The sequence below is a fragment of the Lampetra planeri genome, chromosome 5, assembly GCF_965212315.1.
Source record: "Lampetra planeri chromosome 5, kcLamPlan1.2.h2, whole genome shotgun sequence".
NCBI lineage: Eukaryota > Metazoa > Chordata > Hyperoartia > Petromyzontiformes > Petromyzontidae > Lampetra > Lampetra planeri.
Window position 1 is genome coordinate 17956195 of NC_136111.1, and position 17556 is coordinate 17973750.

The window sequence follows — 17556 nt, forward strand, 5'->3', positions numbered from 1 at the left end:
CGTGCGTGTGTGTGTGCGTGCACAATGCAGCGCAAGGGAGAACGAGAACGTGAGAGGCGCCGAACATTCGGTCGCACGCCCGGCGCCTAATAGCCCAACGAGAGCACCAGCGCACGGGAAGAATCCACGCGCGGCCACGAGCTAGGGTCAAATGAGTTGTTCAGCAAAAACTCGGAGCTGTGAGGTCGCGAGTTCAAATTGAGATTATTGTCAACGGGGCACAAACGTAAAATCATCACAATCACCATCAGCAGCGGCAGCATCACCGTCGTCATGATCACCACCGAATCAAGAGGACCTCGTAATTGCCGTGCTCTTCTTTCATTTTACTATTCTTACTCCACTCGTGTACCCGGGAAAGCCTCGCCGAGCTTCACCCATTCTTTTTCTGGAGGCTCCCGCCGCCAAATCTTGACGGGAGGTGGGGGTGGAGCGGGGCAACGATACGGTTGCTTTTCGATTTAAAGCTTTCGTGACTGCAGGGATTCATCTTCTTGGTTCTTTTGGTAAAGTCACGTAGAAGGGAGATAATAAAATAATAAAAATAAAAGATAATAAAATAATTCTCACGACGTTTCGGCCACAACGCAAGCAGCCGTCCTCAGGTGAAGAACAGGTCTGTCGGAAAGACGGACCTGTCTTTAGTTTCGGCCACAACGCAAGCAGCCGTCCTCAGGTCAAAGACAGACGCTGTCTTTCCGACAGACCTGTTCTTCACCTGAGGACAGCTGCTTGCATTGTGGCCGAAACGTTGTGATAATTATTTTATTATGTTTTATTTTTATTATTTTATTATTATCCTTTCTACGTGACTTTACCGAAAGAACCAAGAAGATACGGTTGCTGTACGTACATTCTCCAACCGAGTGATTCGCTGCGTCAGCTTTTTAAAACGTCGGCAAACTTTTAACCCCGACGACGGGCACGCGAATTACATTGGCGGGATTTTTTTCAGCGTCCGCTGCGAAGCGAGAGACGGCGCGTGTTCTATTGTCGACGGGTCGCGCTCGTCACGCACACACACAAAAGCGCTCGCCGCAAATGAAGCGCGAAAAACCTCGCCTTTCTCGTCAAGGAGCGTAAACCATCACGCGAACTCCGGGTCCCGTCCTCGCAGCAGCGTCGGCTGTTGGCTGGCCGTCGAACAAAGACGGTCACCGCGCTTTCTTCCGATATAAGGAAGCAGCTGCAGCTATGCACTTGTACATTAAAATTGAAAACTAATTTCTTCACAAGTGCTTTTTGTGTTCAGTTTGCTGTCCTTCGCTCGCGCCTCTGATTAGCACGGTTGGCTACGTACGGTGAGAAAGAAGTTAAACATACATACATAGACTGACACAGAGACCCATAGACTCACACCGAGACCAATAAACTCGTACAAAGACCCATAGACTCACACAGAGACCCAGAAACTCACACAGAGCACCACAGACTCACACAGAGCACCACAGACTCACACAGATCCATAGAACCACACAGAGACCCATAGACTCACGCAGAGACCCATAGAACCACACAGAGCACCATAAACTCACACAGAGACCCATAGACTCACACAGAGACCCATAGACTCACACAGATACCCATAGACTCACACAGAGACCCATAGACTGACACAGAGCACCACAGACTCACACAGAGACCCATACTCACACAGAGACCCATAGAACCACACAGAGACTCATAGACTCACACAGAGACCCATAGAACCACACAGAGCACCATAGACTCACACAGAGACCCATAGACTCACACAGAGACCCATAGACTGACACAGAGCACCATAGAATCACACAGAGCACCATAGACTGACACAGAGCACCATAGAATCACACAGAGCACCATAGACTCACACAGAGCACCATAGACTCACAGAGACCCATAGACTCGCACAGAGACCCATAGACTGACACAGAGACCCACAGACTCACACAAAGACCCAACGTTTGTTGTCCTTCCCCCAAACCTGTGATTAGCACGGTTGCCTACGTACGGTGCGAAAGAAGTTCAACATACGTACGCACAACGTACATAAAATAACCAAGGCAGACGCAGGATTCGAACCGTGAACTTCTGCAACGAGGCAGGCGAGCACGCTACTGCCAGGCCCCAGTTAAGTTTAAAACCAGAGTTCAAATAAATCAGCAGCTTTTAGAGTCTTCATCAATCAACCCCCCCCCCCCGTCGATTTTGCACCTTGGCTCTGTCCATATTTACTCAACAAAATTGGCATCGGATTCTCCGATTGCTTCATTTCGCTGCCTTAAATAAATATGAATGAATAAAAAAAAAATGTGCTGTCTGCCCCCAGCATCTTGCGGTACCTCGACCTTTCCCAGACAAAAGTATATTCGTGTTCGGTCCCTCGTTTTCTCCCATCACACAGCTAAGAACTCTCCATCACATGGCTAAGAACTCTCATTATTTTTAATAAATTTGGCCAAAATCCAGCTTCCGAGATTTTAAAAGAACAATTCCATTCCATCGACTCGCAGGGAACGCGCTGATCACCGGGGCTATGCATGAATAGCGTGAATGAGATGTACACTAAAAGGGGGGGGGGGGGGGGGGCCCTGACAATTTCCAGGGCCGTTCTCTAACAATAGCGGGCCCCACTCGCGAGCGGAAATGAATTTGTCTCGTCGTGACAACTTTCCAATATCGGGACACACAACCGGAATGAAACTCTGGAGAGGCGAAAAGAGCACACGAGGGGGGGAGGTAGTTGGAGGGGGGGGGGTAGTTGGGGGGGGGGGTAGTTGGGGGGGTAGTCGTGGGGGGGGGGGGGGTGGCGGTGCAACAAATAAAAAAATAAAGGGGAAGAGATATTTTTCAATCGTCGCGGCCAAAAAGTCAACGGGGAAGATGTTGCACCTCGATGCGCCGAAAATCTAACGTCTGCCAGCCGTCGCTTTGCGCTGGGACAAATTTCCGTTGGGGGGGGACGGGAGGAGGGGGTCGAGGGTGGTGGGGGGGGTTGGGGGTGGGGCAGCAGAAGCCGCAGTATATTCAGGCGTCGTACGAAATGAAGATTTTCCCTCTTCTCCCGCGGCGTGGAAATTGGTGCGATCGAGCGGGGGAGGGCTGGGAGGTTGTGTTGGAGGGGAGGGGGGGGGGGTCGGGGGGGGGGGGAGCATTTGGTCGCCTCTCTGGAAGTGACCGCAACGGTGAGAAAATACGATATTAATTTCGATTATAGGAACGGCGCTGACATTAACGCTGCCTGACAGCGGTGAAATTGACGGCGGTGGGTGATTGGGGAAGGGGAGGGTGGTCGGGGAGGTGGAGCGGCACCACGGTGGGGAGCGCGCAGCCCTGCAGTGGTGAGCTGTGGCACCGGGCTAACGAGTGTGTGACGAGGTGTGGGCTGACGAGGTGTGGGCTAGCGAGTGTGTGACGAGGTGTGGGCTGACGAGGTCTGGGCTAACGAGTGTGTGACGAGGTCTGGGCTGACGAGGTCTGGGCTAGCGAGTGTGTGACGAGGTCTGGGCTGACGAGGTGTGGGCTAGCGAGTGTGTGACGAGGTGTGGGCTGACGAGGTCTGGGCTAGCGAGTGTGTGACGAGGTGTGGGCTAGCGAGTGTGTGACGAGGTCTAAGCTAACGAGTGGGTGATGAGTGGGGTTCGAGGTCTGGGCGTTGGAGCAAGTGATTATAATTTGAGGTCTGGGCTATAAATGGGTGTTGAGTTGAGCTCTGGTTCTGGGCACCGGGTGGTTTTAATCCACTCTGGAGACCCAGGCCAGGGATTAGAAGACGCAAGATCAGCACAGGGAGTCCAACTGCAAGCACTCCGCGTACCGCGACGAGAGAGAGGGAGAGGGAAGGAAAGAGAGTGAGAGAGGAGAGAGAGGAGAGAGAGGCTCACCACATGGGGTGGTGGTACATTGAGGGCAGCTTGGGGCAGCTCATGGGCGTGCAGTTGTACGTGCGCATGATGCGTTCCGCCAGCAGGAAGTTGCGGAAGAGGCTGGCCACCAGCAGATCCTGGCGGAAGAGCTTCTGGAAGAGATCTGGGAAGGCCGGAAGAGAAGGAGGAGGAGGAAAGGTGCAGCGCTTCCATTAGCGACGAGCCGAGCATGTGGCCGTCACCGCCACCTCACCTGGAAAAGGTCAACCAGGGTCGCCGTGAAGGCTGAGCTCACCTCGAGGGAGGACGTTCCACGCGATGGTGTCGGTGATCGCCGTGAAAATCCAGTTGAGCTCCCCCAGAGGGGTCCTCCTGTCGTTTAGGCGTCCGGGGATCCTGCCGAGGGAAAATTCATCACCATCAGCAGCATCATCAGCATCAGCAGCAGCTATACTTGAGATCCGCTGCTGGATAAAAGGACAGCCCGAGTCGTCGTCGTCTCTCGGGGTCTCGCGGCGCAACAAAGGATCCGCCTCTGCGAAGTTCGGATCCCCTTGCCTCCGTGCCCACGTACAAGTCGGCAATATAATCGTGCGTGCGAGGCGGGGGCGACAACGCACCGGCCAGGGGCTCCCAAAGCGGAGGCACAACGGTCATGTTGCTTTTCGACTTCCAGGATTACAACAAGCGCTCTGACCTGCTCTCGTTCACCTCTTCCAAGTAATGATGTTCAAAAAGTTAAACGCACGCACGCGCACAGCTCGCACAAACACTACGCACACACACGCACGTGTGTGAAAACACACTCTCGCACACACACACACGCGCTTGTCTATATATACATACGCACACAAGACAGAGATCCCCTGCAGAGACTTGACAAGCGCTGTTAGCGAGCAGCGCCTATGAAGGCCGGCACGGCACACGAGGGGGTGGGTGGGTAGGCCAGCACCACCACGCCCGGCAGCCTTTGGTCCCCCCAGTGACGATGTTTGCACGCCGTACCCAGTGCTCATTACAGGCTGAGTCAACCCGAGGGGAGGCCCAGGACAGTATTCGTCACTGGATGCTGGCGGTACGAACACGGGAACTGAACCCGAGTCGTCGGGTTCGCGAGCGCAGCGAGCTAATCACCGAGTCACCGCTGCCCACAAAGACACAGCTTTATCCATATAGCCTTCAGCAGACTGCTGGGTCAAGTGCTGTTAGCGAGCACTTGTGAAGGCCGGGAAGGAACACGAGCTCCTCAAACCGTCCGGGCAGCATCAGTCGCTCGCGCGGTCGAGGGGTGGGGGGGGGAGGGGGATGGGGGGGATGGGGGGGATGAGGGTCCATTTAGTTATCTAACAAAACTAATTAATTTCTTCAATTACCCGACCAATCTGCGTAAATGACCCTTTAACGTTTTCCCTGGCGCTTTAATTTGCCGGGCGATATAAAAGAAACAAAAAACGCAGCGTTGTCAAGGGTGCTCCGCGATTTTGGAGCGTGGGGAGGACAACCTTCCCCCCAACCCCTCCCCCCCACCACCCCCCACCTGCTGCATCCCTCCCCCCACCCCTCGCTAACTCAGGTTTAATTTCGTTCCTCGCCATCGCGTTTGCCGCTTTGGCGGCGGTCGTCACGACGCGCGTCCCGCTTTGTGAGTCAGGTCGTGACGTTCGTCTCTGTTCCCGATCGTGCGTGCGCGCGAGCGTGAACGCGCGAGCCAACGCCGGCGTGCGCGCGCGCAAGCGAGTGAGTCACGGGGCTGCGTTTTTTTTATTTTAAACAGAGCAGGCACAAAGACGAGTAACGACGCACGACAAAACGATCAGCAAAACAAATCCCCCGTGATGAAACGCCACTCCTGTGTTTCTTTTTGAGAGCGAGCGACCCGTCCAACGGAGCCGGGGGAAAAACTTGTGCCGTGCGGCGATTGGACGCTCGCGATCTGCTCGCAGGGAGACTCATTGGTGGATTGTGAAATTGCGAGTTTATTTATTTGATAAAATAATTCCTAAAGATATTCTTAAGTTTTTTCGGTAAAGTCACGTAAGTAAAAAAATAAAATTAATAAAAGTAAAATTTTATTTTATTTTACTTTTATTAATTTAAATTTTTTACCTACGTGACTTTACCGAAAAAACCTAAGAATATGAATCCTAGCAGTCACGAAAGCTTCAAATCTAGAATTAATTCCTAAAGATGTTCATCTTCTTCATCACGCAGGACGAGTCACAGGAGAGGACCAGTTTCATTAATTTATTTATTTGGCGAGCCATGCGGCTCTTGACTGGGGTGCAACCGCAACAAAACAAAAACATGAACAAGAAACATCTTAAAGTGACTACAAGCAACAAAGCAAGAGGATGGGCCCCTACTTCTCGATGAGGTCCAGGGTGACACCAGGAACCAGCTTGCCACTGCTCTGGCTGCAGAACCTGCCACGAACGCACACACGCACACACACAGACGCACACAACAAACATACCCCCTTTAGCCAGTGTTCTCGTATTAGTCCACGGGCTTGTCCATGTCTTCACCCAGGAGAGCCTCACCGAAGTTTTCTTTCAGGAGGTACCTGCCAGGTTTCAGTTGGTGGGGGGGGGGGGGGGCGATGGTGCTCTGTGTAATCCCAATCGAGTAATTTACAGATGCGTTTATTAAATCGTACGTTTCTATATATTTTTTTTTAAGTCAGAGACGGTTGGCAGGCGGTGATAGCGCAAAGAAGTGGCTTCATATTCTTAGGTTTTTTCGGTAAAGTCACGTAGGCAAAAAATTAAAATTCATTATTTACCGAAAAAACCTAAGAATATGAATCCTTGCAGTCACGAAAGCGTCAATTCAAGAAGTGGCTTATCGTGTGGAAATTGATAGCAGTCGAATACGTGAAACGTATGTTTCTAAACGTGGAGGGAAAAACCCGGAGGACCCGGAGAAAAATCCACACGACCACGGGGAGAAAGAGAGACATGCAAACTCCAGGGTTGGGATCGAACCCTCATGTCTACCAGGCAAAGTAGTTAACATTTCGCCACCGTTGGGCCCAATTAAGCGAGCAAGATGGTCGGTGGGCAGGCGAGCGAGAGAGCGAGCATGTGGATGGCGGACGGGCGGACGCACCATCGCAGGGAGATCTTGATGGGCGTGGTGAGGCAGGAGGTGAAGAGGTCGGCGGGCAGCTCGGGGTTCATGGGCAGCAGTTGCGACGCCTCGCAGGCGGCCAGCTGGATGCAGTCGCGCATCGACGTCGGGGGCATCCCCACCTGCGACAGCGGGTGGCTCGGGCTGATGGTCGACACCTGCCGTTGGGGGGGGGGTGTTCCAGGGACGCGGCAAGGTCAAAAGGTCGGGGGCGGTCAGGGTCGCGTTCACGGCCGTGAAACCGGGTCGCCGGGGAACGTAGCGCGGCTTGGAAAGTCGAGCAAAATGCCAATGAAAGCAACGCTTATATTGTGCGTACAAAGACAACGAACCCCCCCCCACCCCGTGTAGCCTTAACAGACTGTTTGGGGCAGGTGCTGTTAGCAAGCAGCACCTATGATGGCCGACACGGCACACGACGGGGCGAGTGGGTGGGCAGCACCACCCCCCGCCCCCCCCCGGCCGCCTTCATCTGAACAAGGCTGCGAAACGGCGGCTGCGTTTATTCGAAAGCAGCTCGTGCGGTGACACGGAGCAAAAAGCAGTCAACTAAACAGGTGCGGGAGCGCGGAGCTGCGTACATTACAGGAGCCTTGGGATGAAGAGTCCGCAGAGAGGGAAGCAAGAGTCGCGGTGCGGACCGACGTCTGCCATGCGACAGGAGAGAGAGACAAAAACACGCGCACACAAAAACACACAACGCTCCGAGTGAGATTAATATAATTATCAGATTCCATTCCAACTGCGGCCCCGCGCGGCTGCGCGTGCTCCATTTCCAACTCTTGACAATCGCGAACAACAAAAGAGGATGAGAGCGGCAGAGAGGGGGGGGGGGGGAGAGAGGGGAGGGGGGCGGGGGGGGTCGGCGAGGATGGGGAGAGATTTGGCGGCCGAGAGTTGATGCGGAGAGAGGTGAGCGCGAGGCGAGAGAGAGAGGCGGCGGTGAACGAGCAAAGGGGATGCGCAGCGATGGAAAGACCGGGGGAGTGAACGTCAACGACGAGCACACGTGCAGTAGGCCGTGAGACGTAGAGACACCAGACACCGGGCACACAAAGTGTACACGGCTGCGGAGGCATGCGGACATGCGGCTGGTCACCCGTACGCAATGGAACGCGAGAGAACACGTTGACACACACAGACAGACGTACATAAAAACACGCAGAGATGGATAAAAGATGGCGAAGACGGACGCGCGAAACAAGCACACGCCGGACAAATACACAAACGCACGCAAACATAAACACGCACACCCCAGGCAAACGCACAATCACGCGCACGCACAAAACACACAATGTCACACACACAAACAGCTGACAAACAATGTCACACACACACACACTCCACTCACCAGACACAAAAAAAACACAAAGATCCCCTTATAGCCTTCACAGAGTGTTGGGGCAAGTGTTGTAAGAGAGCACCTATGAAGGCCGGCACGGCAGGCGAGGGACTGGGTGACCACCATCACGCCCGGCCGGCCTTTGCCTCTGGAGCGGCGATGTTTTACACACCGCACCAGGTACTCATTTGAGGCCGAGTCGACCTAGGGGAGGCCTCGAACCGTTTCAGATAATCGTCAATTGTGTTTGGCCGTGAGCATAAATCGAATTCGGGTCGTCGGGTTCGTAACTCGGCGCGCTAACCGCTACCCTACCATCCCCCACAACACCACATGCACACACGCATGCACACGCGCATGCACACATGCTCGCACGCGCGCGTGCAAGCATGCCGCACCTCGAGCTCCTGCTCCCTCTGCAGAGAGAACTGCAGGAAGGACTTGACGATGATGCCGGCATTGGAGCAGTCGTACACGAATATGGAGGGGCTGCCCATCCACGTCTGCAGGTCGTAGATTGACAGCGGGATGTACTGCGTGAAGTTCTGTGACCAGGGCAACACGAGCACGGAGGGCGTGAGTGACGAAAGGCCGCCAGGGCCGGGGACGGCCGGCGGCCATCGCGAGCGGCCGGGCGCCGGGCGAGAAGGCGCCGTCGACGCACGGGGGGCGGGGTTGCTCGCGAGACGGCGCGCGAGCAAACGGGATCGAGATGGGGATTCGCGTGCTCGCGGAGCGGACGACATCATAATCACGGTCGTCGCGAGAGCGTCAGAGTGGAGGATGTCATCACGATGGTGATGGTGGAAAAAAAACCTAATCACGGAGCAGATTACATCACGGTCACGATCTTCGCAAGAGCGAGATAACGATGAGAGATCAGATGGCGTGATAAGGTTGGGAACATTACAAAATTCTAGATTTGAAGCTTTCGTGACTGCAAGGATTCATATTCTTGGGTTTTTTCGGTAAAGTCACGTAGGTAAAACATTAAAATTAATAAAAGTAAAATAAAATGAAAATCACGACGTTTCGGAGGCAACACAAGCCTCCATCTTCAGGTGGAACCGTCACAGCACGATAGCTGTATCAAGTAAATGAGCTTGATACAGCGAGCGTGCTGTGACGGTTCCACCTGAAGACAGAGGCTTGTGTTGCCTCCGAAACGTCGTGATTTTTATTTTATTTTACTTTTATTAATTTAAATTTTTGACCTACGTGACTTTACCGAAAAAACCCAAGAACATTACAAAAGTGCAGGATGGAGACGGTAAGTGTAATCACAACAATTTTTTTTTTTTTAGTGACCGGGCCCCGCAGACGCCTCGATGAATCTCAAGACTTTCTTTGCGGAGAGTCCTGCATTGAGACGTGTGATCAATTCCACTTCAAGCAGCGGTTCGGCTTCGAGTGGGAGCAAACCGGGAGGGGAGCAAACCGGGAAAAGCCTCCACACGCACCACGAGGGCATAACAGCAGTTTGCGATCCGAGAGATGGGAGCAGCCGGTTCGGGTTCGTGACGCAAAAAGTGCTCGATCAAAGCCATCGCACGACCGCTAAATAAAATGTCACGATGGCGGGCAGGCAGGCAGGGTTCAGGCGGGCAGGCGGCAAAAAACAAACTTAGATTTAACTCCTTTTTACCGTTACTTACAACCAGGATGAACCATCTGCTCTAATGCAAAGCCGGGTAAGCAATAAGCAAGCGTGGAAGCAAGGGGGGGGGGGGGACAAGCAGAGGGGCGTTTGCAAAACAAAAACCATCTTTACGCGCGCGCGCCAGACAACTGCCCCTGGAATTTCACTGAGTCACTTTTGTATTTGCAATGAAGCGAGATTAATGTTGGTTCGCCTTTCGAGCGAGCGGCACGCTCCCAGCCTGAGGAATTACGATGTTTTTTATTAAGGTCACGGAAAGGCCATTTTCTGTCTCTTAAATATATCTTTTTTTTCTCTTGTTCGCCATTCCCTATTGCCAATGTGAACGTGCGCTCCTGCAAGTCCGTCCGTCTGCGCCGTCGTCGTTAGCAGGCACCACGGTGAGTCACTCTGCCCGCCGTTCAAACGTCTGTACAGACTTGCATGCTCAATTAGCCTAAAACACAACATTGGCATGTCATTTACATGAACGGTGAACAATCAAGTCTTGCAAAGCGCAATTCAATGCGCGAGTCGAATGAACCTCAGTCGCATGATGGACGATGCATCGTTACGTGCTGATGAAGACGACGATTGTGAAGATGATGATGCTGCTGATGAGGACGGCGATTATAATGATAATGTTGGTCATGATGGTGGTGGTGAAGCTGGTGACGCAGGTGATGACGAGGATGCTGGTGATGACGACGACGCTGGTGATGATGATGACACTGAAGAATCTGACGCTGCTAACGATGACGATGCTGCTACTACCGACCATAACCAAAGTTATGGTCGGCAGAAGCAGCATCGTCATCGCCCACTTCAGCCATTTTTTCTTGCTGCGGTTGTCCCACCTGATGAAGATTGCTCGTGTTGCAATCGAAACGTCGTGATTTGTTTTACTTTATTTCTACCCACGTGACTTTACCCAAAGAACCAAAGAGTATGGATTCCTTCAAATCAAGATTATAACCAGAGTGACGACGACACCGACAAAAAATCCGACGGCCCTGCTGCCGCCGATAACCGTAAATCCGGATCGATCCGCCCCTTCTCTCCAGGGGCGCGAGTTCGACCTCGCGACCTTCCGCTCGCGAGCCTCCCGTCCGTCGTCCGTTCGTTTCACCCACAGCGTCGATGGCAGAAGCGGCGGCAGCGGCGGCGGCGGCGGCGGCGGTGGCGCGCGGCCCAATCGGCAACGACGCCGCCATTGGCGGCGCCGCTGGCGCGGGGGGAGCGGCGGGGGGAGCGGCGGGGAGCACCGAGGGAAGAGGCTGGCACCTTGTTGAAGACCCAGATCTCCCCGTTGACGGTGGGCCGCGGCACACCGTGCCCATTGTAGTGGAAGAGCACGCGCTCCTCCTTGGCGTTGCGCCGCAGAGACATGCACAGCTTCTTCACCTCCTCCACCGTGGGGTCGAGGCACTGCTTGTACCGCGCCTGAGGGTCGGAGAGTTTTTGGGGGGAGGGCAGGTGCGGGGGGGGGATAGGGGGGGGGGGGAGTACGTATTTATGTATGCTGAAATTATTTCGCACCGTGCGTAGGCAACCGTGCTGCCTGTGGGGGGAAAATACGAGAGGACCCGGAAACAAAACCACGCGACCGCGGGGAGAAAATGCAAACTCCGCATATACAGGCATCACGGTTGGGATTGATCCCACAACCTCCTGCACACCAGGCAAGGTAGTTAGCATCTCGCTACTGTGGCGGGCGAGATGTGACCGTCCCAGATGCATGTCGAACTTCTATTGCGCCGTACGTAGCCAACCGTGCTAATCGGTGCCGGGGAAGGACAACAAACTTCTTCTTCCTAGCGTTGTTCCCGCTGTGGCACAGGGTCCGCATTTCGGCATTGTCTTCTCCATTTGGCTCGGTACAGGGCATCTTCGGGGGATGCGTTGACCGTCTTCACGTCTTCCTTTATTCGATCCATCCATCGCTTCTTCGGACGTCCGCGTGGACGGCGGCCCTCTGGCTCAATACGCATGGCAGGGGAAGGACAACAAACTAAAACTCAAAAATAACTCCTAGCAAAATGAGTCTGAAATCTAAATTTAAAAGGGGATAGCTCCGGTGGCTTCCGAACATCGGACAACTACAGAAAGTGCTTCTGAAGGTGCGCGATACGGTGACCGTCTTTGTTCGACGGCTATGCAAAAGCCTCCCACTGCGAGAATGCCCGGAGTTCGCGCGATGATGGTTTATGGCTCCCTGACGAGACCAGCATGGTATTGTGGCTCATTTGTGGCAAAGCACGTTGCATGCGATGAGTGCGAGCTCATAACGTATTCGTTCGGAAAAATGGAAGTAAATGAGAGCATCGGCGAGCACTGGACCGGCATTGTCGGCAATGGGAAAGGGGGGGGGAGAGATTATAGTGCAGGGGGGGGGGGGGGCAGCGGGGGGAGAGGCTGTGACGGAGATGGGCCGGTTGTGCGTCACGATTTTCAAGTGTCAATTTAATTTTGTTCAAGCGGAGCGCGAGAGCCGGGAGACCGGGCGAGGATATGAGTCCCGTTTTGCGAGAGCGGTCGAGTGATAATTATAGTGCTGGATACAAACCACATTTGTCAACGTGATTTGTAACGTGGATCCTTACCCGTGTATCGATAGGAACAAAATGTAATCTGAAAATGTATTTTAGTGATTTGCTCACCTTTCCGTCACTATCGTTTTTTTGTACTGTTTGTCGTTGTAACTTTCTGACCCACCCTTAACAATATCACGGATTGTAAATGTTGTGGATTTACTCTCCAACACACCGAAGTGCGGTACTAGTAACGAACTGGCATGTTCTGTTTACGTGACAAGCATTCCTAATTGGCGGTGTCGATGGTGGCGGGTTTAATGACAGATTTATATTTATGCGATCTAAAAAAAAAGACCTGTATTATGTATGATATTGGTCACGAAAGCCTACTGCGTGTTAACCAAATCAAAGAGGTTCCTCAGGTGAAGAACAGGTCTGTCGAGAAGACAGCGTCTGAATGAAACACCACCAGGCTTGGCAGCGTGTCTGTTGATATGCAAACTCCTTTGTCAAGGCGCTCTTCCCCCTCCAACCCAGCTTAAGTATACGCTGCCAAGCCTGGTGTTGTTTCATTCAGACGCTGTCTTTCCGACAGACCCGTTCTTCACCTGCGGACGGCAGCTTGCGTTGTGGCCGAAACGTCGTGAGAATTATTTAATGTTTTATTTTTATTATTTTATTATTTCCATTCTACGTGACTTTACCGAAAGAACCAAGAAGATGAATCACTAGCAGCGTCATCTTCTTTACCAGCGTCGTCGTCGTCGTCATCATCATCACCAGCGTCGTCATCATCATGTGTAAACTTGCTGAGCCGCCCCCTGACTGGACGTCCGTGAAAAAGAGCTTCACAGCTCATCGGATTTACCCAGGATAAAATAAAGGATTCTCATTCTGAGGGACGCTATGTTGTCGGCCAAAACGACAACAGCAACAACTAATTTAAAAAACCTATACCAGGTTACAGCCAGCAATTTAGCCAATAGAAATGGGCGCAAAAACCAAACCGTGACGCATCCAGAATGGTGCGCGGACATAAATCCATGTTTTAATAAATAATCATTTTTAAAAACACGCCTTCGGTGGTGCTGCTACTGCTGCATTTGGCGTAACAAGCCAAAAGCACTCAACACGTTCGTCACTAACAAAACGAAAAATTTACACAATGGGTGACATTTCGCAGCGCGCAGAGAGGCCAGAAAGGTATTATTTCGATAACACGAGTTGGAGACAGCACCTCGCATACACCACGGGGTGGGGGGGGGGGGGCCTGATACAAATTATAAACATGTTTCCTGAATAAATCATAAAGCAACGTTAAATAATACATTGCCCCTGTGCCGTAATCATCGCTATCGCTATCATCATCATGAGCAGCGGCAGCATCACCGGTGCGGTGTGGCGGCAGAGCGTTCTTTGCGCTTACTCCGCTTGTTTGTAGTTCACGACCCCACGGCCGCCCTGGTTAATACCGCGGGGCGTATTCACCAAAAATACAGGCGTGGGCCGATTCGCCTGGGCGGACATTCACGATCCGGTGATGGTTACTCGAAAAAGAGTAGGCCAAGGTCTGTGCCGGTGCCGCGATCCAAATTTTACAAAGTTTCAAAAACAAACTCTTAATGAATTTTTCTTAAACTGGGTAAACCAGAATACAATATCGCCTGCCCACCCCAGTCCCCCACACCCCCAATTCCTCGCTACTGGCAGACGACTCGCATGCCCGTACTACGCTTGATCTTACACCACGCAGGGACAGCCTGCCAATATGGATCCCCCTAGGCTAAACTGAAACTGGACCACACCAGCCGCCAGGTGTTGCGAGACCGATCCAAAGAAAAGGCCCACAACGTCCCCAGTTTGCCGACAGGCCAGAGGTCGCAAACGGGTTTTGATTCTTTACCCGTACCCGGCCGCACCAGGGTCGCAAACGGGTACCCGTACCCGTACCCGGCCGTACCCGTACCCTATCCGTACCCGGCCGGGTACGGGTAGGGTATCGGGTACCTGATTGCGACCTCTGGGATGAAGCCATGTTGCAGGCGCGGGTGGGTTGATTTTAGGAACTTGAATTGTGAGAAGAGACAAGACGCTGGGAAATGAGTGACAAACGGTGACTCACCAGTGACTCACGGTCTACCCGTACCCGTACCCGGCCGCACCAGGGTCGCAAACGGGTACCCGTACCCATACCCGGCCGGGTACGGGTAGCCGGGTATCGGGTAGGGTACGGGTATCGGGTACCCGGTTGCGACCTCTGCGACAGGCCCAGGCCGTGGCGCAGGGGGGGCAGGGTGGCGGGAGGTCACAATGGCCGTGTCAGAGGCAATGAGTCGACAGCACTGCTGAGGGTCATGGGTTCGGATCCGGGTTTCAGCCACCCGTGATTGAGCCCGGGGGGTTCCCAAGTGCGAGAGCCAATTGACGGCCTGGCAACAAAAAAAATAATCCGGAAAAAATAAACTCTGGTTCGTTGCTTAATCGGGACTCAAATTATTCCAGCTTTTACAACAATTTTTATCAAATTCAGTTGGATTGCAAATCCGAGGCACACCGGGGAAGTGCCACAAAGTGTGTGAAAATGAAAACAAGGCTTATGAAAATGACTCCAAAAGAATTCCGTGATTAAAAAATGTGTAATAAGTTAATCGTGTGCTTCTGAAATAAGAGCCGCCAAGGGGCGTCTTGGAGCGCTTCACACGCACGCAGTGAGCAACTCGCAAAGTCGCCTCGAAACATTTAAAGGGGCACCCCCTAGTGGCAGCTACCCCTGTGTGGTACAAGGCTAGTGGGCCATTACGACGGCCAAGTTGGGTCATTAGTCTGCCAGTAGGGGGGGCGATGATTGCTCCAGCTGTGTGTGATCCCAAATTGAGTCATTTGCAGGTAACGTTTCAGCATTGAGATATTTGGTGATTGGCAGTTAAAACGACGAAACTATTTTTATTTTACCAGGGAAGGCCCACTGAGCTATAAAGATATTTCTCAGAAGCAACGTGGCCACAAATTATAGCTCAACAATGTGGCTTATCGCGTGGAAATTTATAGCAGCCAAATACTCTAAACGCACATTTCTAAATGTTTAGGAAAAAACCCGGAGGGTCCAGAGAAAAATCCACGCGACCACGGGGAAAAAAAACACTAACTCACAAATATACAGCACGTCAGTCAGGATCGAACCCACGACCTCCTGTGTACCAGGGAAGGGAGACAACATTTCACCACCACAACACCCCATCCTCCGCCCACCCGCAGCACCACATCCTGCGCCCACCTCCCCCACCCCATCCTCCGCCCCCCCCCCCCCATAAACAACAATGACGGTCAGGGTCCAATTATCCGAGCCACCAATTTGCGATACAAAACCCAGCGGTTGCCCTTTACCGGAGGGGAGGGGTGTGGTTGGGGATGGGGGGTGAGGGTGGGAGTGGGGGGAGAAATTATGCTGCTCCCATTAACTCGACCCCAACTGGACGGACACCTTTTCAAACCTCCAATTAGCAACTCGGCCCATGCACGTGAACCGTCAGATGGGCGTCCTCAACGAGGCCACATTACGAACCTTCTGAGCAGAGGTCGCAAACGGGTTTTGATTCCTTACCCGTACCCGGCCGCACCAGGGTCGCAAACGGCTACCCGTACCCGTACCCGGCCGGGTACGGGTAGCCGGGTATCGGGTAGGGTACGGGTATCGGGTACCCGGTTGCGACCTCTGCTTCTGAGAGACACCCACAGAGCTTCATTCGAGGTGTTCGGCTGGGTCGGCCAGGGCCAGGCATCGCTGACAGGGCCATGATGAAACCTCCTGACATTCGCAGACCGAGCATGAAATAAGAGCTACCGTTGAACACATCACGACAGCCTAATCCAGCTTCTGGATGTGTGCACGTACTTCTGAAGAACCCCTCTTAACAACGGTAATTGGTTCCAGGAAACCGGTCGTCAAATGATTTGGTCGTTAAGCGAGTACAGGGAAATACACGTTAAAGGCTTAATTCGTTCTGATAGCATCGAAAATTACCCTTTTTCACCCAAAAAAGTACTTTGTAATATTTAAACAATGGATATTAATACGTAAACATACTAACATTATAAACACATAATATTAAAAGAAACATGGTGAATCAATGCAGTAATCAATATATACTGTACCGACACAAGCCGGTCATTAACACGGGAATGGTCGGTAAGAGGGGTTCTACTCTACACTACTATATACTACACTATACACTACACTACTATACACTACTCTACACTACTATATACACGATACACTACACTACTATACACTACTCTACACTACTATATACTACACTACTATACAATACACTACTATACACTACACTACTATACACTACACTACTATACACTACACTAGACACAACACATTGGGCTCTATGGAGCCCCGTCTTTAAGTGATGAACCATTAACAGGGGTGGTCTTTGAGAGGGGTTCGACTGTATGTTGAACTTCTTTCGCACCGTACGTAGCCAACCGTGCAAATCGGAGGTGCGGGGGGCGGGCAGAAGCACAACAAACTAAACACAAAAAGCAGCTCTGAATAAACGTGCTTTCAATCTGGGACCCCCCCCGGTGCCAGAGACTCAGGGGCAGCGTGGTCCGATGGTCGCGCGACGCACAACGATGACGACACCGATGGGACGGCATCGTGCCAACTTCGGTGATCAGCTGCGCCAACGTGGAGCGGGAAGCGGTCACCACCTCTCGTGCTCCCAGCTGCCGGCCAGGCCCAATGGTTTGTGAGCTCGCTTCTCCAGAGGTCCCCCGCAAAACACCCCCCCCCACCACACCACTGCTTCACAGAATTCGGAGACTCGAGGAAACAATGACGCAGTCGGGGGTGGGTGGCGACCCTGTTTCTCCAAAGTCGAATCGCCACGCGTTGTGCATGTGGCTGTGTACGCGCGTGTGGCTGTGTACGCGCGTCTGCGTTGCGAGCGTGTGTCTGTGTGTGTGGGGAGCGGTAGTGTAGCGGTTAGTGCGCTGCGCTATGAACCCGGCGACACGAGTTCGATTCCCGCTCACGGCCAACACCAGTGACGA

At 52.8% G+C, this 17556-nt stretch overlaps 1 protein-coding gene across 1 annotated transcript in view; it reads right to left on the minus strand.

Moving 5' to 3' along the window:
• LOC144718583 (regulatory-associated protein of mTOR-like) overlaps positions 1-17556 on the minus strand; it is a 63641-nt gene that overhangs the window by 29343 nt on the left and 16742 nt on the right. Inside the window, exons 4-10 of the mRNA XM_078593957.1 lie at positions 11243-11401; positions 8718-8864; positions 7559-7624; positions 6957-7135; positions 6212-6271; positions 4144-4244; positions 3867-4011 (exon numbers count right to left, since the gene is read on the minus strand). Coding sequence (XP_078450083.1) covers positions 3867-4011; positions 4144-4244; positions 6212-6271; positions 6957-7135; positions 7559-7624; positions 8718-8864; positions 11243-11401 — 857 coding nt within the window. The remainder of the gene's footprint in view (positions 1-3866; positions 4012-4143; positions 4245-6211; positions 6272-6956; positions 7136-7558; positions 7625-8717; positions 8865-11242; positions 11402-17556) is intronic.